At 41.4% G+C, this 25,561-nt stretch overlaps 1 protein-coding gene across 1 annotated transcript; it reads left to right on the forward strand.

The window, feature by feature from the left end:
- On the forward strand, nucleotides 1–24,387 carry NAT10 (N-acetyltransferase 10). The gene is made up of 28 exons (XM_074884335.1): nucleotides 1–214; nucleotides 1,387–1,478; nucleotides 2,130–2,301; nucleotides 2,609–2,731; nucleotides 3,697–3,758; nucleotides 4,630–4,744; nucleotides 6,092–6,199; nucleotides 7,071–7,204; nucleotides 7,570–7,663; nucleotides 8,032–8,130; nucleotides 8,693–8,829; nucleotides 9,353–9,477; nucleotides 9,710–9,860; nucleotides 10,339–10,435; nucleotides 11,182–11,298; nucleotides 12,521–12,622; nucleotides 12,729–12,803; nucleotides 13,414–13,530; nucleotides 13,713–13,846; nucleotides 15,855–15,903; nucleotides 16,519–16,612; nucleotides 16,706–16,816; nucleotides 17,889–18,061; nucleotides 18,544–18,663; nucleotides 19,604–19,702; nucleotides 20,097–20,170; nucleotides 22,683–22,766; nucleotides 23,925–24,387. Exons 1-28 carry the CDS (start codon nucleotides 107–109, stop codon nucleotides 24,016–24,018), a joined length of 3,060 nt encoding a protein of 1,019 aa, XP_074740436.1. The 5' UTR covers nucleotides 1–106; the 3' UTR covers nucleotides 24,019–24,387.
- Nucleotides 24,388–25,561: the final 1,174 nt, after the last annotated feature.

Raw genomic sequence — 25,561 nt, forward strand, 5'->3', positions numbered from 1 at the left:
TGAGGGGGCGGCTCGCGCCAGGGCGGGCGGGGGGCTTCTGCCGCGGCGGGACTCGGGGCCAGAGCGGGAGGAAGGTCCGGGCGGCCGGTCCGGGCGGCCCGCAGCCATGCAGCGCCGGAAGGTGGACAACCGCATTCGCGTGCTGATCGAGAACGGGGTGGCGGAGCGGCAGCGGGCCCTCTTCGTGGTGGTCGGCGACCGCGGGAAGGACCAGGTAGCCCTCTCCCGGCGGGCGGGGGGACGGTGGTGGTGGTGATTTTGAACCCAGCCTTAGAAGAACGGTTGATCTGTAATCCCCTGGTACCGGCTTTTTTCTCTGTAAAGCAAGTGTTAAAAACCGCACAGAGTAAGGCAGAGCAATGGCGCGCCTCAGCGTGCGTGAGGTAACTCCCCGCGGTGCAGAAACGCCAAGGGTTGCTAGAAATGGTTTAGGAGACTTTGTCCTTAAACATCTCTTGTTTGAGAAGCTCCTGAACATTAAACATAAACGAGTACAGGCAAATGGGAATATATTGTTTAAACTGGGGAAAAGATATTTAATTTTTTGGCTAGCAGGAGCTTTTTTTCCTATTTCAGTTCTAAGATGTTACAGTTTTCCTCTCGAGCCGTGTTTTATATACTGAGTTATCTTGCAGATGTCACCACACCAGAACTTGGACTGGACCTGCTTGGTAGTGTTGTAGGGAAGAAATTAACAACTAAACTCTAGACTCATGGTTTTTGAATGAAAAGGGAAATAACAGCATGGCAAAACCATAAAGTTTTAGGATAAGTCAACTCAGCTCCAGTTCCTGAGGAAGTAAAATAAGCTAGTTATAAAAAACCTTGGAAAATAATGAGTCTATCAGGTGCTAGTACAAGAAAGTTGTCATTGATTCACTACTGAAGTGAATGGGTGAATTCTGATGGGGCATATTTTCACTGATGAGTTGGATTTCAAAGCAGCAACCGTGCTTACTGAACATGCGGCGAGCTGGGCTGCCGAATCCACTAGAGGATTAAAATACAAAATGAAATCTTGCTAAATTGTAGAAGTTGTCTGAAATACGTTCTGCGAAATGCAGTATAGAGACAAATACCAGGAACTGGTTTTAGCCTGGAATAATCGCCTTCTCTTTGTGCAGTTGTTAGCAGTTCTGCCAAAGAAGAGCGTAAAGGAAATGAAAGGTATAATTCAGTGTTTTCAGTGTCATGCAGCCCCGGAGAAGGCACAGATACACAGGTCTGTGTAAAAAGGAGTGTAACCTTCACAGCATGTCAAGGGATCCTTCTGTTTTGCAGAGAGTTGCTCGGTAGAAAACACAAAATCAAGTACAGAAAAATATTTTGCTCTTCAATGTTAACTTGTGAGTATAGTTGTTCATGAATGTTTCTGTGTTTTGGCAGGTGGTTATACTTCATCACATGTTGTCTAAAGCAACTGTGAAGGCCAGACCCTCTGTCCTATGGTGTTACAAAAAAGAGCTGGGATTTAGCAGGTAAAATACCTCTTGTGTCTTGTGTGAAGCAAAAGCTCCGTGACTGGTCTGCTGAGCACAGGTTGTGTGATTTGGTTGTAAGGAGAAACAAGATTTGTTCTTGGAGGAGCTATGGGAAGTTTGGTCTTCCAGAACTAAAATTTGGTATCTGTAATACAGTTGACACCAGCACTAGGCACTTCTGGTTTCTTTCTGTAGCTCTAATGCTAATTCTGCTGTCCTGGACCAATCTCTCTCTCACTTTCTTAACCTTAGAAGGCCACAACTTTAATTCCTCAGCTTTTTAGCCTCAGTAATATTTAGGACTGAATGCAGATTAAGCATTAGAATGCCTTCATTTTGAAAAAACGTTTAAAATTTTAATTCTTAGATTTGTGTGCATACTAACAGCCTGCACACAGTCAGGAAGGGAGCGTTACCTGAAACCATGATTCCAACCAAGCGGTTTCTTGCAAAAACAGCTGGTTCTGTGTGACATCCACCACTTGGGGCTGAAGGCATGTGGAAATATATCATGAAAGCAGCAAATGTGATACAAGATTTTTTCCTTTGAGGTTGCACTCTGACTTCCAATTAGACTTGAATGTAGGCCTGAATACACTTTTCTCAAACCTTCTTCCAAGAAAACTCCTGTATAATTTTGTTCTCTAGCCACCGGAAGAAGAGGATGAGACAACTACAGAAGAAGATTAAAAGTGGGACTTTAAACATAAAGGACGATGATCCTTTTGAGTTATTTATAGCAGCCACAAACATTCGCTACTGCTATTATAATGAAACTCATAAGATTCTTGGGAACACTTTTGGCATGTGTGTACTTCAGGTAAGGAGTTAAACTTTTGAGTTAAAAAGGACATTGCACTCGTATCAATTGCTTTCAGTCTATATGCTGCAGGAATAGTATTTGTTGGTTCTGTTATTTCAATTATGATGACATTATGTGTCTTTTACAAGTCTTGTGAAGATGAGATAACCTTGCTGGTAGAATTTTAATGTGATGTTGGTTAATGCAAATGTTAAGTGTGAATTAAGCTTTGAGAAATAATGTTTTTAGGCTTTCTGTACCTTTTAGTAGGTGCTAGTTGTACTGATGAACTCTAGGCAACTTTGAAATTTTATTTATTTCCTAGGATTTTGAAGCCTTGACTCCAAACCTGCTAGCTAGAACTGTTGAAACAGTAGAAGGTGGTGGAATTGTGGTGATTCTTCTGAGAACTATGAACTCACTGAAGCAGCTCTACACTATGACCATGGTATGTTCCACATAATATCTCTGTTTTATATAAGTAGGTACATAGTGGTGATGCTAAGTGGTTATTTTTCGCTTTTGTTATGGGCTATGATCTTCCTTTCATCATTTTTCCCCGTTCCTTCATTCATCTATGATTGCATGTCATACTCAGGCAGTTTTGCCAGACTCTGTGTCTTGAAATGCTGCTAGGTTACAAGGAAGAAACACCTGTTGTTCACAAACGTGACTCTGTTCTTTTGTTTCACAGTAGTTTTGGAAAGTATTTTTGCTATCTGCCCTGAAAAATAGGCCTTTTGAGTGTTTTGTGACCTGTTTCTATGTGAGATCAGCTTCACAACTAGTGTGTATTTTTAGATCGGAACTATTCATAGAATCATAGAATCCCAGGTTGGAAGGGACCTCAAGGATTGTCTGGTCCAACCTTTCTTGGCAAAAACACAGTCTAGACAAGATGGCCCAGCACCCTTTCCAGCTGAATCTTAAAAATATGCAGTGTTGGGGAATCCACCACTTCCCTGGGGAGATGATTCCAATGACTGATTGTTGTAATTGTAAAAAATTTTCCTCTTACATTCAAATTGACACTGAGTATACTTACACCTAGAGCAGGAACTGTTTCTATTAGTAATAATGCCAGTAGGTGAATTAAAATGATAGACTGTTTTTTCTTAGCATCCCTGAGGTGTTTGAAATGTTCTGTACCTGGCAGAATTGACCTTTAAGTCAGGCAAGAATAAGACCATTGTGACAACTATTGGTGGGAAAAGTACATTTTTAACAAATATTTGGAAAATGTGGATGTTTCACGACAAACAGAAAATGAGAATCCTGTCTGGGATGATGATGGAAAGGGAGACTGTAATCCACAAGAGTGGAAAAGAAGTTGGATCGTCCCATGAGTAACAATCTTGTAAATGTCACTCACTGCTATTTGTTCTCCAGACTGACTTTGTCTTTTTGTTTCAGGATGTACACTCTCGATACAGAACAGAGGCACACCAGGACGTGGTAGGACGGTTTAATGAGAGGTAAGTTATCAAGAGTGTAAAGGATCTGGACTTTATGCCCAAGAAAAGCATCTGGAGCAACGTCATATATTCATATTAGGAAAGTATCCTATAGGTTTGCATAGGAATGGGATTTCTTGGCTGCTTCAGTGAAGTTTTTGTGTGTTGTTCTGGAAACAAATACAGTTTCTTGTTGGAGGAATTGTATACTATATTTTGGCACATGTTACAAGGGATATATGCAGATAGGCCCAAATTTATAAACTGTTCTGAGTCCCTTTTGTGAAACGCTTTCTAGAAACATGTGCTCCAGATGCACTGAAGTTGAGATACTTATTGCACTACTGTAAAACATAAAACTGCTTAGTGGGGAGTATTCCTTGTGGTTGTAGAATTGTCTTGTAAAGGTGTTTTCTCTGCTTTTGTTGTATAGAATAAGCAGCTCTTAGTGAGTGAGTGAGCCCTTGCTCTAGCCATAGGAAAACTGCAGAAACCTTTAGCATGCAGGTGGTTATGTGATGTCAGAAATGAGAAGAATGAATAAGCCAGCACTGACCACGGCCTTTGGGGGTCAACACTTGTCACAATTGCTGTGGATTCACGTCTTACACTTTTATGCAGCTGCCTTCCACTTAAATGCTCTCTTGGTAGATCAATTTAGTTATCTTTCTTCTTTGGAGACATCCTGGTAAGTGGGTGCCTGTTTTGTGTGGATGATCCTGACTTTATGGTAAGAGGCATACTGCCAGTTGTGTGAACTTGCCGTAGCTCAGCTGTAAGCAGCTGTAGCTGTAAATACTGTGTCTGGCTTTAGAAAAGGGTTTAAATTAACTACCAAAATACAACTGTATTGCTAGTGTTTTTACTGAGTTGCCTTTCCTTGACTGCTCAGGTTCATTCTGTCTCTGGCCTCGTGCAAGAATTGCATTGTGATTGATGATCAGCTGAATATCTTGCCCATCTCCAGTCATGTTGCAAACATCACACCTGTTCCACCACAGTCGCAGGTCAGTAAGGAACGTCGGCCTTTTTCCTTGGGAGAAATTGGTCTGAGTTGACCATGGTGTGTTAAAGATTTAAAAAAGAGGAAGCTTTTCTTTCACCCTGATTTATATCAAATAATGGTCTTGCAGAGAGGAAGTAGAATGTTCTGCAAAAATTATACCTGGTATGGGTGAAGTATGGGAAGCCGTCTTTTCTTTCCTCCTTGTTTTTTTTCTGTCACAGCTTTTTTTTTTTGTGCTTGCCTGTACTTACTGATTTTGCTGTATTGCTGTTTAGCCTAGCGAGATGGAGCTTAATTGCTGTGGTTGCTGTTTCAGAAGTGCGTAGAGAGATTTCAAGCTGATGGACAGTTGGGATGAGACAAATAAAAAGACCTTTTGACAGTTGTAGGGTGGGAAAACACTTCAGAAATAAGTATATTACAAGCTCAGGAGACACCTGATACCGAGAAGCTGTGGTAGTTTCAGTTTCTGAGTCACACATGCCACATCATGGGAAACGTTTACTGAATATAAGCCAGACATATAGCTTGCACTGTTAGAAATGTATCCTTTTATCACTTTCAGTTGTAGACTAAAGTAAAATGGAACCAATTTTAAATAGAAATCTTTATGCTTTTGAACTGGTTTGTGTGGCCTAAGAAATACCAACATAGGTTCTGCCAGAGATGGTAAAAGCATTTTAACAGAGCACTGATTTTAAAAAACCAAAACAACTCCCCCTTAGCATTATAACAATATTGACAGCAGCGCAAATGCTTATCTGTTGGATGGATAGACTGATGCCTTTGGAATTCTAAGTGACAATAAGGAAAATCACAATTCATTCCCATTTAAAATTGATCTCTTTTGTGTCCAAGTTTATTGTTTGACTTTGAAAATCTTGATATTGGTTTGAAAACTGATCTGTTGCTGCTGCAGTATTTTTTCCCCCTGTATGGCAATATGTACAGCTCATATGACAGGTATAATAAAGATCATAAAGTTTTTGTACAGCCTGAAGTCTGAAAAATGAATTGAATTCTTCAGAAAATTTGTCCATGGTCTCTTCTTCCTAGCAATGGCATTCTCCAGTTACCACGTACTGAAAAACCCTTTCCTTTTTCTCTCCAAGCTTGAGGAAGCCAGGATACCCACCTCCTGTGTAACCATTCTCCTGACGATGTATTGAAATTGAAGTGTTAAATATATGTCTGTCCATTTAAATGTTTCTGTTTCTAGGGCGAATATTCCACTTTTGGTAACATATCTTTTATCAGGCAGGAAAAGGAAATCAGAAGACATCACAAAGGTGTAATTGAGCTGAAGTGTCCTTTACTAATCCTGTTCTGGTAAATCCTGTGCTTATAGGAAGATAGCCTCCGGCCACAGGACTTGGAGCTGAAAGAACTGAAGGAGAGCTTACAGGATACACAGCCTGTAGGAGTTTTGGTGGATGGCTGTAAAACCCTGGATCAGGTTGGTGTGGTGTTTAAATTTGAGATACTCTGTGCTTGACACGTTGCCTTAGGTACTGATGTTTGTGTCTCATCTTGCATGTAATCCAATCTGAGTGTGACCAGTGATGGGTGTGGCCTTAGAGAATTTCCTTGAAAAATTGATTGGATGTGGTAACTCAACAACAGTATCAGTGATTTTCTTCGTGAAGTTGAGGATAAGTGAAAGGACTAGAATGGAGACAGGAAGGTGGTCTGGAGAAGTCTGCATTTAAAAAGATTATGAGCTCTCAGGGTTTGAAATATGCAGGAAACTTAACCTGAAGTTTCTGTTCAGTTTAGTTCTGAATAGAAGTTGAAAATCCTCATCATGTTTTAATATGCCCCTATTCCTGCCTCCCTTACATTTTTTTTTTTTTTTTTTACTCCAATTTGAGAATCACTGACTAGTGCAAATGAAGGCCCTCTTGCAATTGTCTTTCCTGTTTTGGAGTATCTACTGAGAAGCTGCAGTTCAGCCAGGTGGCTCCCAGAGCTGTGCACTGCTTAAGTTCTTTTGTAGTAGATCTTCTCACTGCCCAGATACGTTCATTTTCCTCCTCTGAGAGCATTGTGCCTCTTTTTGTCTTACTGAATATACCCTGTGGTCAGTGACATGGAGGTAGTAATTGAGAATTGCTGTACTGATTGTTGATCTGTGAGAAGAACTCAGTGAGTCAGGATTACCACTTGCACATTATTTGTCCGGCTTTTAATGTTCAACTCTCCTATCTTGTCGTTCTCTTCTGCCTTCCTGTTCTAGGAAGGAAGACGTGCTAGTGGGAAGTGTAAGGAATGCTGAAAGTAATTTAAACACAGCTGATTTCTGTTTTCTATTTTTTTCTCATCATCAGGCAAAAGCAGTTCTAAAATTTATTGAAGCCATTTCTGAGAAGACTCTACGGAGTACTGTGGCATTAACAGCAGCCAGGGGACGTGGTAAATCTGCTGCTTTGGGACTGGCTATTGCTGGAGCAGTAGCTTTTGGGTGAGTGATCCCTCTGCAATCTCCCAGCCTTTATTTGCATCCATGAGTTTAAAAGAAAAAAAAAAGATGACAGGATCTGAATATATCTGTCATTTCCAGTCCTACATCTCTTGTTTTATTCTTCTTATATCTTTTGATTGCAGCATACACTGATATTCAAGTATTTCTATTTTATATTAATAAGAAAACCTCAGTCTTTAAAAATCAAAATAATCACAGATACATTGAGATAAGTGTCTAAAGGAATCTGCTGTGTTTTGGTTATTGGGTAGAATCAGCGCCTCATATAATGAAAACATTCTACTTAGTATGTATACGTACTTGTTAGAAAAAGAGTTAAACTTCTGTTTCATTTTTCTGTGCAGTTACTCCAATATCTTTGTCACATCTCCAAGCCCTGATAACCTTCACACTCTCTTTGAGTTCATATTTAAAGGCTTTGATGCATTGCAGTATCAGGTAAGGAGCGCAGACTACTTCACAATACTTTCACAGCGTATCTGTTAAGGAGGGGTTATGCATCTCATCTGTGATTTTTCTTTACATATATTAGCTACCAGCCTTTTTAGGAATGTTCTGCAAAAATGAATCATAGTACAGTTATGTTTCCTGCTCTATTTTTAAGTTGGGTAAATTGGGTTTTTGTGAAATAGTTTTTAACATAATAAATAATTTCTCAGTTCTCAGGCCTCTGAAGCTTTTGTTATAAGAGTTTTTAACTAGAATCTGAAATAACAATGTATTCTTAGCTTATTTGATGATAATGGTAAACTATATTTTCCTTAGATCTTGGCTTGTTCATACTGTTTAACAGTGCTTTCTTTCAGGAACATCTGGAATATGAGATTGTTCAGTCTTTAAATCCAGAGTTTAACAAGGCTGTTGTCAGAGTGAATGTGTTCAAGGAGCACAGACAGACCATTCAGGTAACTCGTCTCTTTTGCACTCTTGCCTTTCTACTTCGTGTTCCTAACTGTTGGCTTTACTGATGCTGTAGTTGTTCTGATTTTAAGCATGTTCATTTTATGTGATGTGTAACTGTCCTGATTGATTTTGCTTTAAGGCAGACCTTTTTTTCTGGTGAGTGATTTTCACAAAGTATCTTATTTCTTTCTGTGAATAACTCATAGATTGCAAAGCTCCCTTGGTAGTTGCTTGTGGGTCTCTTCTTGAAACAAAAGCAAAGGAAGGTGAAAGAAACAGTGAAGGAAGAGCATATGTTGCTAGTGATTATCTTTCCTTTATTTTCATGATCTTTGCAGATAAATTTGTGTGAAAATGTGCAAAACAAGATGTGTGACAGAGTCCTTGTTAGAGTAACACGAACCCTGTCCTGACTGTTTATATGCCTCAGTCTCTGGCTTGATGGTCATGGAGAATAGGGACGACAAACAGCTTTTCAGGGCTCCAGCTTTGCCAACTCTGACATTTCCCTAGTTCCCAGACAAGCTGTTGTTGACAGTGACAGTGTCCTCCTGTTCCTTGCAGTACATACACCCTGCTGATTCTGTGAAACTGGGTCAAGCTGAACTTGTTGTGATTGACGAAGCTGCCGCCATTCCTCTGCCCCTGGTGAAAAACCTCCTAGGCCCTTACCTTGTTTTCATGGCTTCTACGATCAACGGGTAAGGCTTGAGCAGCAACTGTCTACCTGGGAAGGCAGTTGTGCAAGTGCCAGTGGATTATTTCTTATCTACAGTACCTTTTTTATTACACACTATTACATCAGGGCATGCTAATTCTTGATTTGTCATGGAACTGCTCCTTAAAATAACCAAGAGTCAGTACTTGAACTCGCTGCTTTCCTTTGGTTTTGCTGCAGATTCATTTAAGTATTTGAGTTGCACCTCTTGTGTTCTGCTACAAGGAGCAAATACATAAAGAGAATTCTGCAGTCTGTTAGGAGAGAGGGAAGAATGACATCTTCCTTCCACTATGGTGAGACTAAGAAAGCAACAGGGCAGGCCACCCTGTCCCACATGCACAAGAACATGAAAAGGGAGCGGTTCTTGTGGATGGATGGGGCCCTCGTAGGCCTTGGAACGGCCTGTAGCTCTGGATGGCAGCCTGGCTCTGTGCTGGAGCTTCCCCATGCCTCAGGATTGCTCTTTGGTTATTTGCTTCAGACTTTTGTCTTCTGCTTTTCAGGTATGAGGGTACTGGTCGATCACTGTCTCTGAAGCTCATTCAGCAGCTCCGTCAACAGAGTGCCCAAACCCAAGTCACCATGACAGCAGAGAACAAATCTACAGCTACAGCTAAACTCTCCTCAGGTACTCCATCGTACGCGGGACTGCGGTGTGTGACCGTGATCCGGCATCCCTGCGGTATCCTGTGTGGCCATGTACCTTCCAGATTTTCAGATATAAATGCTTTTAAGCGATAAAAGCTATATGAGTAATGATTTTCTAATCTCCTGGGAGCCCTTCAGAGGACGCTGATCCTATTGGATTCTTTGCTAGCTGTAATTTCCAACACTAGATGTTCTCTGAAATCTGTTTGCAGCTCGTACACTGCATGAAGTCTCCCTCCATGAGTCGATCAGATACGCCCCTGGTGACCCAGTTGAGAAGTGGCTGAACGATCTGCTGTGTTTGGACTGTCTCAGCATCACCAGAATTATCTCCGGCTGCCCACTGCCTGAGACTTGTGACCTGTATCCTTACTCAGATGTTGTGCTCTGATCAAGATATATTGCTTTCAGGTGAAGGAGGCTTTTTCAAGCTGAGTAATAGGGGGTTCTCCAGCTAACATGGTAACCCTCAGCACATGATCTTTTGGCAAAAGTCTATCAAGACCAGACTTCTGGAGTTCAGCTTTTACCCCTGCCTTATAAGACCAGCGGTGTGTGTTACCAGGACATTACCAAACTCCAGTTTTACTGCAGAGACAATCCTAAGGAAGGGTTGAATGAAGGGAAGTCCTTGTTGGGAGTTATAGAAGGTTTGGCTTTACAGATGAAGGGTGTGAAAGCTATGAACACTGCCCAAAGTCATTCTTGTATATAGAGCTGTAGGGTCTAAGAGCACAAGCCAGCATGTAGCCCAAGGCTGTAAGGAAAATATTACTCCTAAACCAACAAGGAGCTTTTTCCTTGTTTCCAGGGAGGTTGTCTCCTTAACCCCTGTGTTTAGATACTACGTAAATAGAGACACACTTTTTTGTTACCACAGAGCATCAGAAGTTTTTCTGCAGAGACTGATGGCCCTTTATGTGGCTTCACACTACAAGGTAAGCTTGTGCTACTTCTATCAAAATTTCAGCCAGGAATTTTGTGGAGGGAGCAGTGCTTGTTATGAGTGTAATTGAAAAGGCCTAATTGAGGTTTCTGAACAGCTTCAGTCACTTCTTGTTGTATACAGATCCATATTCTTTCTCTGGTAAGGCCTCTGCCTTGGTCTTGGCTGAATACACTGGCTTTACAGTTATCTGGAACATTTTTGTCATGAGAAATTCTGGAGGCTGTATTCTAGATGAGCCTACAAGCTTGTCAGAAGAGTATCAGTGGTGAACTTCTTTTACAGTTCTCTTTACTGTATTCTAGTAGCCTCAAGTTAACCAAAAGGGTAGTACCATTTTACTACTGAAAAGAGTTATAATTGATCTCAAGGTTTCAAGACCATGAGTGACTAGTAGATATGAGTGGTGAAGTCTGTAAGTACTGAGTACTAAAAATCTGACACTTAAGGTTTGGTAGATTAAGAGATAAGTAGCTGTGTAAAAATGGAAAGTTCAGTTCTATACATATTAGAGCAAGAGGTTTCACTTGAGAAAAACAGATGCTGTCTGGTAGTTTAATATCCATGAACTGGCCTGTGAACTTCTTCACCAATATTGTACTAGTTCTAAGTTTCTTAATAGCCCTAAATTCAGAAAACGGAGGATTGTTTAGAAGTCAGCTGCTAACATTACACTGGACTTTGAAACTCTTCTCAGGGAATAATTCTTCAACTTCCTGCTATGTCTTTACCCTTCAGAACTCCCCCAATGACCTCCAGATGCTATCTGATGCACCTGCCCATCATCTTTTTTGCCTTTTGCCACCTGTTCCACCCACCCAGAATTCGTTACCGGAGGTACTTGCTGTTGTTCAGGTAAGAGAGCAGTGTGTATCGATGAGATGAACTGTCAGTAACAAAGCAGTGTGCTGCTGTGAGACTGGATACTATCAGTGTACTATGGGAGCAGTGTACTATCTAGGAATAGAGGGTAGCTTAGGGCTGTGCTTTTGTGTGTGTTGCAACAGTGTATTAAGGCCATTTTTTTACCGCCACTTTCTTTTGTAAACATGAATTGCTGTGTAAGTACACTGTGATGCTGATCCTTTCACATAGACCTCCTAGTCTCCACAAAGCATTTGTGCTGAGAAGCCTTCTGAGGAGCCGAACTACTGCTTCAGGAGATGACTTTGTCTTCCCCTTTCAACTTCCAGCAAGGAGAGTTGGTTCACTGGTTCACTGCTTATCCCCTGTTTCTACCATTCCTTTTATTTTCAGTAGAACTGCAAAAATACAAACTCCTCAGATATATGCGCTTAGAGGTGTAGAAATATTTCAGCCCTTGACTGCTAGGTATCTGAGTATATGCTTCCTTCCTTCTGTAAGAACACAGACAGTTTCTTAATTATCTGCATTTGATGCAGCTAGTTAAATCTGTTTCTTAAAAGAAAAAGCCCCATATATGACACCTAAAGAGAAATATTGGTGGGACAAGCTTTTATGTTTCCTGTTGATGGACTACAGAAAATGCGTAGAGCGTGTTCTGTGCTTTAATCTCTTCAGGCTTCTGTTGCACCACATTGTAACTCCTCCTGCATCAGAGGTACCTGGCTGGCACTGGTGTGCTTTTTGAGACAGGGCTTTTAGGGGCAGAGCCTGTTTGTTCACAGAATCATCTGGGTTGGAAAAGCCCTTGAAGATCATCCGGTCCAACCATGAACCTCACCCTGACTGTTCTCAACTCCACCAGATCCCTCAGCGCTGGGTCAACCCCACTCTTCAACCCCTCCAGGGATGGGGACTCCACCCCTGCCCTGGGCAGCCCATTCCAACGCCCAACAACCCCTTCTGCAAAGAAATACTTCCTAAGAGCCAGTCTGACCCTGCCCTGGCGCAGCTTGAGGCCATTCCCTCTTGTCCTGTCACTTGGCACATTGTTGGCCTGTTTGTTTGCTCGTCATGTTGCAGAGCAGGGATCATATGAAATGTCAATACTGTGTAATGGACTCATGAGTAGAGATTTTGATTCTGCTGTAGCGGAGTGACTGTAGGAGAAAACACTTTTTCTCCATTAATGGTCTTTTACCTTTTCTGGCAGGTGTGCATGGAGGGAGAGATCTCTCGCCAGTCTATCATGAACAGCCTTTCTAGGGGAAAGAAAGCTTCTGGTGATCTTATTCCCTGGACCGTTTCAGAGCAGGTGAATAATTTGGCTGTGTACTCACACCCAGGATATATTTCAGCTCTATTTCTTATTTCCAGAGTACCCATCCGTTTCTTTACGTTGACTTCTGTCTCTTACGCAGTTCCAAGATCCGGACTTCGGGGGCCTCTCTGGTGGGCGTGTTGTTCGTATTGCAGTTCATCCAGATTATCAGGGGGTAAAGTATTTTGGAATCCGGTTATTATGAATAGTCAGCAGTGGTACCATGAGCATGGCTGTACAGGCAGAATTCAAGAACAGGGCAAACGTTTCAGTTGCTCCAATTTTCAGTGTTTTAACCTTGGAGACTGAGCCAGTGGTAGTAACGGAATGAGGTCAGACACACAGAAACGGTGAGATGCCACAGCAGCGGGGGTGGCATTGCTTTCCTGTGTGCGGGTAGCAAACCAGCTCCTGTCATTACTAGTCAGCATTGGAGCATGCCAGCATCCCAAGCAGCAGTACACAATCAAGATCCAGCGATATTTATTGTGAGATTACCAAATGTTCATGCTGGTGTTTGGCATTTTCTGAGTGCCAGAGTTAAGCACTGAGAATTATTACACAGTCCTGAACTACCAGCTGGGCTCTCATTGTGATTGCAGACATCCAGGTTCTGTAGCGTCCTCCACGGAGCTGCTGTGTAGCAAAGAAAGTGCATTTTTGCTGTGATTGAGTGATCTCTGCACTGATGATTGTTAATGGGCTTGTAAGGGGAAAATGTTGTTGACCTGTCTTAAAAACTAGATACATCTTTTTGCTGATAGTGTATTGTTCCTACTTCACAGATGGGCTATGGCAGCAGAGCTCTGACTTTACTGCAGATGTACTATGAAGGCAAATTCCCATGTTTGGAAGAAGAAACAATTCAAAAGCCAAAAGAAATTGCAACTGTAAGCAGTGAGGTATGGAGCTCAGTACGTTTTTTGTGTTTTCTGTTGTGCTAAGCTGTTTGTTTTTCACTCTAAGTCTCTAATGATTCCTCTCTGTAAGGAGGAAATACTCTATTTTTTTACACAGAATAAGAGATTTAATTTGCAAATTTCTGTGAGGATTGCTACCAATGCATTTCCACTTTCTTTTTCAGACTGTTAGTTTATTAGAAGAGGTTGTGACACCTCGGAAAGACTTGCCTCCTTTACTTCTCAAACTGAGTGAGAGACAAGCTGAAAACCTCGACTACCTAGGCGTGTCTTATGGCCTAACACCACGATTACTCAAGTGAGACATTATTCTATTTGCTAGTTACATCCAGTGCAAAAATACAACTATATAAATTATATATATTATAATGATATCTATATAAAAATAATATAGTGTATAGATAAAGAGGCAGATATTTTAGCCCTTGGATATTCTCTTTATCTCTGCATTTTTCACTTGGTGTCTAAAACTGGGAGAGCTCCAAGCTCCCTTCTCCTGTAAGACCTTTTCTTGATGGACAGTAGGGCTGCTCCTAAGTGCATCCTTCAGGGTATTTTTTTCCTCAGACTCCTGAGGGCAAACCCATTCCCTACTTGGTTGTCTCTGTGACCCTTCTAAACAGTTAACTAATTGTAATTGCTCAGTTTTTCCAGGCTAGAGAAGTAAGAACAGTCTGTAATAAGTAGGGAGAAGTTGAATACTGCTTCCTGTGACCTGTAGAAGCTTGAGCTGCTGCTAACTTCAGAGCTAGTTGTTAGTTTCCTGACTAATGTAAATGTTTTTCACCAGCAACTGCAGCTGCTTCTTGCTTTTCTTACTATGGAGGAACTGAGGTACTGAAGCAGTAAATAATTTACTAATTTTTCTTAAGTTTTAGCTCTACCTTACAACATAGCTTTATATAAAAACATACCATTTTATAATAAATGCAAACTTTTTTAATATTAGCAAATTATAAAATATCTAGGTTTCTGAGACTCTCAGCCATAGAGTGGGAAGTTGTGAATCCCTAGTTTGCGAGACAGTTTCAAAATAATGCAGAATTCTTCCTGTTGCCTAAAAGCAAAGCAGTCATTTATCACCTAAAACCTTGGTTCCTTGCTGGCCTGCCCCCACTTAGAGAGGACCTAGAGGGCTGTACAAGGACATGAGATGAGACTGAGTTCAACGGAAGAAGTGGGAGCGGTGGAGGCCAATTTGTGACTGACCCAGTCAGGACAATGTGAGACAGCTATCTGTGTTTTGGCATTTCAGCTACAGAGACTGTAGCCTGTTTTGTTCCGTGGCAAGCATGCTGCAAAGTTCATGCCAAAATGCGATGGTCACTTGTTTAGCTGTGCAGGAGAACGTCAGAACTGAATGGTTATTGTGAAATAGTTTTAATCTTTGCAAATTATAAAGCAAATGCTTCAGATGTCTTTATTTGAATGATCCCTTTCAGGACAGAGGGGGAGAGTAAAGTGTTTCACTCCTTTTTTTAGTTATTTGACTGTTAGCTGTGGTGGGATAGATAAAAAAAGGATGAATAGTGGGATAGGGAGAGGCTGGGATACACATGTAGGGCTTCATGCTGAAATTCACAACATCCTGCGCAGCAGATGAGTGTTATCCCGTGGCCTGTGGATGTGGGTTGCCAGTGGCAGTTGCTCTGGGGGCTGGCTCCTTTCTTTTGTCTGGGATTGCCATATGTTTGGTCTCAGCAGGTCTTTTTATACTAGTCCTCCTTTTACTGGGCAAAATGAACTGTAGGATCAGTTCACAACTAAGATGCAAGAAGGAACAGGAGGGTGGAAAGAGATGTCAGCAGGGTTTTGCTGCTCAGCCCTGGATTCTGTTTGGCCTACAAGTGACTATTTGAAACCTGCAAGTTGCCAAGGGAAAATCATCATTCATTGAAGAACAGGGTCTGAAATAAACTGTAAATCCTCAGCCCAGGGTATTCCTTAGGAGTCTGTGATATTACTGGTCAGAACCTCTCTGCCTGTTTCTAAAGCAGGCCCTGGAAGCATGTCAAATACAATAACTCTTGTATCATGTCTGTCAGTCTTTGAAAGTTTGTTCGTTTTTTGATATCACGATCGTAATTTTTCACTTCTCTAAGTTAGAACCTCAGTCCGTTTGATTGCTGTTACTCCTTTCTGTCAGTGTTCATTTTCATTAGTTGGTGGGGTGTCTTACAGACTTCTGCTTACTTTTCAGCAGTTGTTCTTGTACAGTAGATAGGTTGCATTTAACTAGAAGTAGTATTGTCGAATCAACAGGTCTATAATTCTCAGTGCATTTTTCTCTTTTTCCCTTTCCCCAGGTTTTGGAAACGTGCTGGATTTGTGCCAGTTTATCTAAGGCAGACACCAGTAAGTAGCATACTGTTTCTGAATGAAATCCAGCCCTATTGAAATCACTGGGCATCTTTCCATTAGCTTCTGTGAGATGTGATTTGGGCAGGAAAGTTTTCTGAGGCTACATTTGGGGGTGGTTTTATGTTTGTTTTTGTTCTTTGGACCTCTAGTTAACTAAGGGAGTAAAGTTTTTGCACTTAAAAAATTAGAGCAAAGGTGCAGCTGTTGAGGGTTATTATTGTAGTTATTGCTAAAATATGCAAGTGGTTCTTGAACTGACTGCTTCTGTTTTTCTAGGTGTTTACAAAAAGTAGCACTAGCAGTTTAGAGTACTTTTGGAGAGAATAATTTGTCCCTTGTCACTCCACTTTTCTTTTGTTTTTCTGGCTCTTGAGCCGCACCTGGAATTTGCAGTACTGGTGACTACTGGTTACCTCAAGAAGCCAAAATCCCTTGGCACTGGGATTTACCAAATTCTAGAAGTTCATAGGTTTTACCTTAGGTAGTGGTGATCAGTAGCAGTTGATGCATGCATCGTTGTTGTTGATTTAGAAGACCTTTGCTGCCTTCAGTTGAGCATAGAGTGCAAAAGGTTCCTGAGGATGATGGGAAATATATCTTATTTGTTAGAATGACCTGACTGGTGAGCATTCCTGCATCATGCTGAAGATGCTGAATGAAGAGGACACTGAACAGGAGCCTTGGCTTACAGCCTTCTGGAAAGGTAACTTTGATTTTGCTAATGCTCAAAGAATCTTCTGCGATATTTGTGCTAGAGGTCCACAGGAGTTGTTTATCATATCATCTTGTCCTATAGATTTTAGGAGGCGGTTCCTTTCTCTGCTTTCCTACCAGTTCAGCACGTTCTCTCCCTCGTTGGCATTGAATATCCTACAGAACAAAAATATCAAACAGCAGCCACAGCCACGTGAGTACCCTGCCTCTCGGTGTTCAGTTAGATTACAGTTTAAAGTCTGAGTATACATTTATCAGAGTTCTCAAATACATGCTTTGTATGATATCTCTTGTGAAATGCCATGAATTGCTCATGGTCAGTTACTGTGTTTTGTCCTATCATCTAGAAAAATGCTTGCATTTCTAAGTAAAAGCTAAGAGGACATTTTCTGCTTACTCAAAACAGGGTGGTTTTTTGGTGTTGTTTTTTCTCCCCCTGCTTTTTTGATCAAAGATTTAAGTAACTCAAAATTAGAGGGCCCCTGACTGTAACAGCTAAATGCATGACAAAACATGGATGGATACTGACACCTGCCAAATCCAGTATGGAGTTAAAAGAGAAGCCTTGAGTAGCAAGGGTCAATAGGCAGAGCAGCTTGCTTAGGATCTCAGGAAGAACGTTGTCATCAGAAATCTGGAGGTTGGAGTGTGATGTCTTTCTAAGAGATAGGCTTCAACTGCATGTTATTGGGTTCAATCCAGCACTTGCTGGGGAAACACACAGGCAGTATAAAAACGGGGCCAGACAAGACTGTTCTAACAGTCACTTCTGGCTTAAAAGCAAATTGCTGTTTTCTCAATATGTCTAACAGAGGGGAGTCCTCCTGAGAGAACTTGGTAATCTGTGCCTTGTGGGTTTTTAGTATCTGTCTTGGTGAAAGAGTTTTAGTTGCTGGTATGAGGGAATAAAGCTCTTTAACAGCAAAACCAGTGTAAGGTAAGTTAAACTGGGCAAGCGGTGTTTCTCAACCCTCACTGTTTTCAGCCTCTCTGGCATCTTTAGGTTGATATGCTGGTCTGTTTTGACAGATGCAATGTTTTTCATATGGATGTATGTTTGTCTGAAAAGACTTTAAATAACCAAGCCAGCCTGAATAGCAGTGTTGTACCTAGTGTGTGGAATTTGTGTGCTGGAAAGTGAACCTGTGGGGTAGCAGTTACAGGCCCTTACTCACTGGTATGAAAAGGAACATGTTAAATACTGAGATCCTGGATAGCTGTGAAGAACAGTCTTGACATTATTGTCTTTTTATTGTACCGATCAGCCATCAGCCGTGCTGAATTAGAATCAGTTTTCATCCCATACGACCTGAAGAGATTAGAGATGTACTCTCGCAACATGGTGGATTATCATCTCATCATGGATATGGTACCTACCATTGCCAGGATGTTTTTTCTCAACCAGATGGGTGACATCTCTCTCTCTGCTGCACAGTCGGTGTGTATTGCTGTGAGAACAAGCCATGCTTCACCTCTCTTTGTATATATATATTTGGAATAATTTCCTCTTTTATGTCATCTTTAAAAAAAAAAACTTTACTTCAGTTAATTGCTGCTTTTGTAGCCCTTTTCATGATTTCTCCTGCTTGTAGTGTTCTTCCACCTTTAGCATTTGCTTTGAATAAAATTTGTAGGGATCGTAGTCTGTTGTGTGTTCAGTGAAGCACTCCATGCGTTTATAATACAGTGTGAACTGTGGCTTGAAAACCTCTCAAAATCGTCTGGCTCCTGAACTGTACTTGAGGAGAAAAGTATTATTGGTGCTAAGTATGGAATGGCACCTGCCAATTACGGAATAACGTGCATCTGAACAAAGCTTCAGCTCGTACCAGAGAAGTCTTGTATAGGTAGTGTAGAGGTATTATGTATTTGTATTTGCTCTAAAAGCCTCTATAACTGAAATACATGTCATTTCCTCAGGCCCTTTTTCTAGGGATTGGCCTACAGCATAAATCTCTGGACCAACTGGAAAAGGAGGTGGAACTGCCCAGCAGTCAGTTGATGGGCCTCTTCAACAGAATCATCCGCAAAGTAGTCCAGGTAAGAGCATGGTGACAATGCTAATTACTGTGTAATTCCAGTACTGAGCCTGGCACCAGTAGAAAGCTGAGTCAGAACTGTGTATCTTTACCATGTCGCCGATAATTGACTGTAAACTTCTTACAAAAGATGGGAAAATCCGGGTGGAAAAAGCAGGTATTTATGGCATTGATTTATATAGTGTTTTCCCAAATAATAGTGCTTGTGTTATGTTTTTAAGTGTTGAAATGTCCTGACCAAAATGCTGAGCCTGAGCGGCTTGTTTGTGATTGTTCACTGCACCGGTGGCATCTCAACTTTTCTTTAAATGACCTTGGAAAAGTTTTTTTTAAAGATAGATTTGAAGTCCAGTGAAATAATTGGACAGTTCTGGATCTGGTTTTCTTTCTCTCTTATGGCTGTGATAAAGTGAGTAACATGATGAGTTCTCAGATGGTGAGATGGACAGAATACTTGCCAACTGCTTGCAATTGCTTGCCGAGCCTGGGGCCTGTACTTCTCAAGGTTTGGGATACGGTAGCAGAACTTCTGCAGTGTGGCATAGGTTGTTCATTGGAGAGGTGATTTACTTACCTTGAAGAAAATAACATACAAAAAACCAAATATGCAGCTTTAAGCTGCAAATGTTAAATGATGCTGTATTAATAAAGTTTGTTGTAAACTACGAGCTCTCCACATTTATGCAAGTCGCATTGAGGGCTGACTGATTTTAGTTTTCTGCCTTTTATGAAAGCTGTATATAATTCTGCCTTCAGGAAGCAGCCTTGAGATTTTATTTCAGTATGATGGAATGCATCAGAAATAAACAACTGCCTGATAATATTTGCAAGGTTAGAGTAGTTTCATGGGAACAGACAGCATTTCTTATTTATTTTAAAGCAATAACCTTGAGGAAACATCAGCAAGTCTTGGCTTATGTGTTGGCTTACTTCATTTACAGTTGTTCAACACGGTCCAGGAAAAAGCTGTGGAGGAGCAGATGGTGGCAACAAAGGATATTGTAATGGAGCCAACACTGAAATCTTTAAATGATGATTTGGTAATTATGAACTTTCTTGATACATATGTATCCATTTCATAGAGCTCCCTTGAGTGTAAAAGCCTTGTAATCTGAATTTTCTTGGATGGAAAGAATTCCACATCACTTTATGGTAGTTAAAACCTGACAGCTTTGTGTTACATGCTTGAAGTCACGCTTCGTTAATCTGCAATACAGATTTTTTGCAGAACCTACTAAGATGTTACATATTACAAGTATGTGTATACAGATAACATAAAAATGCAATTATATAAAAGGAATAAGCTTTTCAGGATCATCTGGAATTTGTTTTAGGAGATGTACTTCTCTTTCAGTGGGAAAGGCGTTTTCCTTCCATTACATGGTCACTGTTGTACTTAGAACTTAACGCATCCATTGTGCTGTCCTGTTGTAGGAAGAAGCTGCAAAGGAATTCCAAGAAAAACACAAGCAAGAAGTGGGGAAGCTGAAGCAAATGGACCTTACACAGTAAGAATTTATCTGAAATCCAGTTTTCGCCTGAGACCTGTTTGAATGCTGGGTCACTAGCACATCTTGCTGAGACTTGTGCACAAGGCTGTAGTTGCAGTATCACAATCTCAAACCATCAATAAATGAGAAATAGCAGTGGGTATTGTCAGCAGTGGCCAGGTAAGATAAGCATATGCAGCTGCGCTAATGAAAACTTTGGGTGTTGTGTGCCTGACAGCCAATAACTTCGTCTTTTTGGCTCTGTTACCAGCTGCTTTGTCTCACACTCAGAAAGTTCTCTCCAGTATGAACTAAATTTGGTAACAACTTTTATTCAGGGCTGTTCACCTGTTTACCTCAGTACATTAATTCATTGTCATACTCCCAAGCGTGAACTTACTTCCCTTTTTCTGCTGGTATTTTGAACAAAAAGCAAAAGCTTGTGAGTGAGCAGATAGCAGCTGGTCAGCAGTGAGATCTGCCTGTGGAACTGTAGAACTGAATTGTTGGTAGAGTTGGGGCTGGCTCGTCGTTACGGTACTGCAGACAGAAGCTGTACTGCAAACAGGAATGCTGGATCAGCCCTCAGCTCTGTCCCAGTGGCTCTGGCATGAGCTTGAGCACATTCTTCCTTTACCTCTGTTCTCTTTTGTCACTTAAATGGTAAATTATTCATGGCAGTAGCTCTTAGTATGTATCTATATGTCAGTCTTGATCCTGGCTGTATAGAGTACATATATTATACATATGTAAGTTATATAGTTCTGTAATATGGAGTAATAAAGCAAGCTGCCTGGCTGTGGACTGTTTCTAATTTTACAGTTTTCCATGCTTCTAGAAATAGTCATTAGTTTCCTCAAACCAGGATACCCAGATCCTGTTGTCTGCTATTCAGCTTAGCTGTGTGTGCAACTCCAGTGAAAATAGTACCTGGCTAATTCAAATATTCTCTTCTTTAACAAAAAAAAAAGTCAAACCAATGGTAAAAAAACCAACCCACTGGAGCTTCTTGTTACTAACTACAGTGTGCACGGATGCCTTTTAACTGCTGCAGAGCTGGACAGTTTGTAGGATACTGAGTTGCTGAACCAGCAATTTACTTGAAGTGTCAGCAGATGTCTCTTTCTGGACCAACAGAGTTGTTACACATGCCACTGATTCTGTCCCTTCTCTCTCTCCTCCTCCCACTTTTTGTCTTATAAATCCTGTTTACTATACTGACATCCCAGAAAAGTTGTCTGGTTTGGCTTTAGATTAAATCTGAAAAAAGGGAATAAAAGCTTCTTTGAATCTTTGGTTGTCTTGTTTAAAGGAAGGACAAAAATGGATGTGATTTGAAGTGACTTGCAAGTCAGTCACATTAGGAAAACTATATAACCAGAATTTTAAAAAAGTTTTAATTCCATTTTTTTAGCGTTGATAGTGTTATATACCTGTTTGTCATTTTGGACCATGTTCCCTTTTTTTTTCACCAAAAAATAGATTTCTGTTCTCCTCAATGAGCAGAGAGAGACAAAAATCTATTTTGAACAACTTTTCAGTACAGGTTTTAGAAAACTAATAGAAGAGACTAAGCTGTTTGGTTTGAAAAGGCTTTGTCTGGTATTGTTCAGCCTTGTATGAACAAAGGCTAGTCTATTCTAAATCTCTAAGAACTTGAGATGGAGAGCAACCACTCCATTTTGCTACATGACTGCTTTGCCTAGTTAAACTCGTATGTAATTTCCAGGGTACTTGAACACCCAGACAAGGGGCAGAGAACATGAGCTTATTTGAATAGCAATTGTTGTCTTAATTTCTCTTTTCAAAAGAAAGCTGCAGGTCTTCAGTTTTTCCTGGACTGATGCAGAAAATCTACCATTCAAGCTCACTGCTGGTCTAAGAGCAGCTGCTAATTTAGCTAATTTTCCATTACGAGCCGTTGCTTTTTGCATCCTCTTCCTTTACCACCACAACCATCCTTCTCCAATATTTTTGGAGGGAGGAAAAAGGAAAAACACCCTCAAGCTTTTATAAAGAAATCTATATAGTGAATATAGATCTGATTGTGGTTGTCAGGCTTAAAGCTGTAGTGATTGAAGGTCTATCTTTTCAGAAATCTAGTGGGCAAAGTAGAAGCATAGCCCACTGCTATGGAAAGTATAACCTTTGTGGCCTTATTTTTTGCTTTCATAACAGATGTACTCTACTCAGCACTCTGCTTTTCTGATGAGAGGCTTTCATAGAACAGTTTTGTGATGTTTACAATAGGGGCTCCTGAGAACTTCATTTGCCACTGACCAGCTTTGGATGGGGACAGTTGTTGGTTGCTGTTGACCTAGTTGGGGCGAGTCTGCTGACAGAGTCGTGATGAGCTGTTGTAGCCCTTTGCCAGGCTAGTTTTGTATGTATTTCCAAATACTAATTTAGTTGGGTGCTGACACAGGGGCTTTGTTTGTAGAGTAGTGTGTGCCTGATGATATAATCACCTTATTTTTCTTACTTTGTGCTGGCAATTTTACTTGCGTTTTCCTTTACCTTTTTCACTTAGATATATTATCCGGGGTGATGACGAAGAATGGGATGAGGTGCTGAGCAAAGCGGGACAGAACGCTTCCGTCGTCAGTTTGAAAAGGTTAAGGAAGTTGAAATACTCCACAGAGGTGTCTCTGGTCCTTCCTGCTGGCTTTATTACAATGTTTTCAAAAGATTGAAGCTGAAGAGTTAAATGCAGATAAAATGAACTTAGTGTTCTTGATTCTGAGCTTTCCTGGAGAAATCCGGGTGTGAGCACCTGCGAGCTCTGCTGGGTACTCAGTAGTTCCTCTAATGGCAAGGCTGATGCTGTGAATTCTGTGTTGCTCTAGTGTTAGTTCTGACTTCATGTAACTTAGTTGCGCGTTGTAACTTGACGTGGCTAAGCCTTGATCGCGATTGTGCACGGAAGCTGGTGCTATATCTTCCTTGGGTCACTTTTAAAGAAAGAACTTGCTCCCCATAACTGTCCCATTTGCTTTGGGAGCTAACACTGGCTGGGAGCCTGTGATAGTCCCACTGGAGAAAATGCAAATTCAGGGAAGAAGAATTCTTTCAAATGTGAGCATAAGCCTGCAAAATATTGAGGCTGCATTTCTGCAGTTCCTTGCTTTTCATCCATCTTCTTTCTCCTACCTTGCTCAGCGTGGAGTCTTTCCTCATCTTTTCCTTGGGGATTTATAGTTGAGACTTGCCTGCTTGCTTATTTCCCCTTCCTGGGGTGCCTGACAGCTGAAGTAATTATGTGGCCTCTCTTCCACCCTTTGTATATTCATGGTTTTTTTCATGAATGCTAGAAGCTGTGAGTTTCCAGAAGCCTTACAGGAATGAGAGAGTCTTGTCAGTGCTTATAAAGATCGGACCTCTCTCATGTTTGCTCTAGTCAGAATCTAGTGCAGGAACAAAACTGCATATTTAAAACTGTCAGTTGTATTATTTTTTCTAGGTGCTCTAAATTCAAGATGTCCTATATGAATTGCCTTTAGGACACATAAAGTCTTGAAAAGTAATGACAAGAGCTAAAAATCACGATCTTATGGGATTCAAACTGAGTTAGAGAATCTGAAGACGCCAGAAAATCTAGGTCATGCTCATGCTTGTGCTTCCTCTAGCACCAGTTTAAATGACCCCAGAAATTGGAAGTATTTTCTCCCAACCACATTTCTATGTAGACTCTCACCCCCTTTTACAACAAAAATTTCCCAGCTGGATGGGAATCTAGTGTATTTTTAACAGATATTTTGTTCCTGTTTCCCAGTGAGAAGAGGAGAAAATTAGAAACAGCAAGAGGACCCAAGCAACTGAAGAAATTTAAGAAGACTAAAGATATAAAGCAGAAGTGGAAGAAATGACTTTAAAGCCAATCAGTGAACTTGAATTAACAAGTGACGGGTCTGTACTTAAGAAGTACTATTCTCCTTGAAATCAAAAGACTTTCTTTTGGGGGGTGAGAGCTGGAGGGAAGGAAAAGCCTTAGAGGCATTTTTAAAGTGTTTGTATTACGGGAAGTACAGTGACACTGCCAGGAGACAGCCTCTGAAGATTTTTTATGAAGTGTGACTGCAGAGCTTGAGCGAGGCACTGTGCAGCACACTGGGATATTATGAGGGTGCTTTAGCAGCTACAGAGTTTCCATTCAAAGGGGGCAGATCAATCTGCAAACTTGCCCGCATCAGAACGGTTGATGTCTATTAAAGAGCTTGGACAACAAAGGACAGAAATGTGTTAGGCTTTGCTATGTGACTCTACCTTTTAGCATTGCAGCCCATCTTGATGCATGCAGCTACTGGTTCAGTAGTACTGCCACTCCTTTGTGGCTGGAGGGAGTTTTCGGTGTGAACGACAACTGAAGTTTTTATTTGGGGCTGGCTATTCAGTGAGCGCTAACTGCGTTGTCAGCTCAGACTCATGATTTGGTCCTTGCTCACAGGAGTTCAGGGTGTACAATGAACACTTCTATTTTGGAAGGTAGCCTATAGTTCCTACTTACTGTGCTCCTCCAGCAGCTGCAATAAAGGCTGCTCTTTTGCATTCACACTTGCTTACGAGGTCTCAGCATTCCCACTGCTCAGTAATTTACATTTCCTAGTTCTCAGGCAGGGTGGCATGATTAACAAGCGCTGGGGAAGCTGCTTTGGCCACTCTGTCTCCCTGCTATCTGCTGACCTAGACCTGCTGCTTTCCTTTGGTGGAAAGTTTTGTGCTAAGGTGGCTGGGAAATCAGCACTATCGTACTGACACCTGCTCTTAGTGATCTTTTCGAGCCCCTGAACTCCCCAGCTCTGCTACTTGGTGGTCCTTGCTTGGTAATAAATATCTACCAGTCTGGAGCTGGGACTTTCTGGGACTGCAGTACTGTAGGTCTGGTGCCTGTCAGACTCCAGAGGCTTCCAAACCAGGGCAAACTGGCATAGATTGGCCCTGTCCCAAACCTGAGTGTCCTGGTGGGTTGTCTTGATGTTCCAGCTTCACACCCTAGAGGTCTGGAACAGACACACACGATACACAGCTGCGTTATATTTACTTGTGGATCTCGCAGCTCCTTTTTACAGCAAATCCTCGAAGAACCAGTTTCTTCCTAGATAAAGACAGTATTTCTTCTCCAGGAGGCTGTTTTATGAAGCACCTGTATTAAGTGTGAGCCTTGCACAGCCTGTGTGCATCTTTGGTCAGGAGGCCACTGTGTGAGTCAGTGGTGAGGGCACATCCCCCACGTGTGGGGGAACAGCTGAGCCCTGAGAAGGGAGACCTGCAGCTGCAGCTCTTAAAGGCCTGATGAGGGGCCTCATTACCACCCAGCTGTGTAGAGAGCAGCACTGGCAGCCTGCAGGGGTGAGGTGGTGGCTGCCTGCCCTGAACTAGCTCTAAAGAAGTTGTGAAAGGAGCAGACAAGGA

Source organism: Strix uralensis, chromosome 15 (assembly GCF_047716275.1).
Source record: "Strix uralensis isolate ZFMK-TIS-50842 chromosome 15, bStrUra1, whole genome shotgun sequence".
NCBI classification, from domain to species: domain Eukaryota; kingdom Metazoa; phylum Chordata; class Aves; order Strigiformes; family Strigidae; genus Strix; species Strix uralensis.

Bases quoted from the DNA above. Each gene is read 5' to 3' on its own strand.
- NAT10 (XM_074884335.1), top strand. From the start codon at position 107: ATGCAGCGCCGGAAGGTGGACAACCGCATTCGCGTGCTGATCGAGAAC. The intron at 9,861-10,338 runs GTATCCTTACTC...CCCTGTGTTTAG, and splicing joins CTGCCTGAGACTTGTGACCT to ATACTACGTAAATAGAGACA. The intron at 18,062-18,543 runs GTGTGTATTGCT...TCATTTCCTCAG, and splicing joins CTCTCTCTGCTGCACAGTCG to GCCCTTTTTCTAGGGATTGG.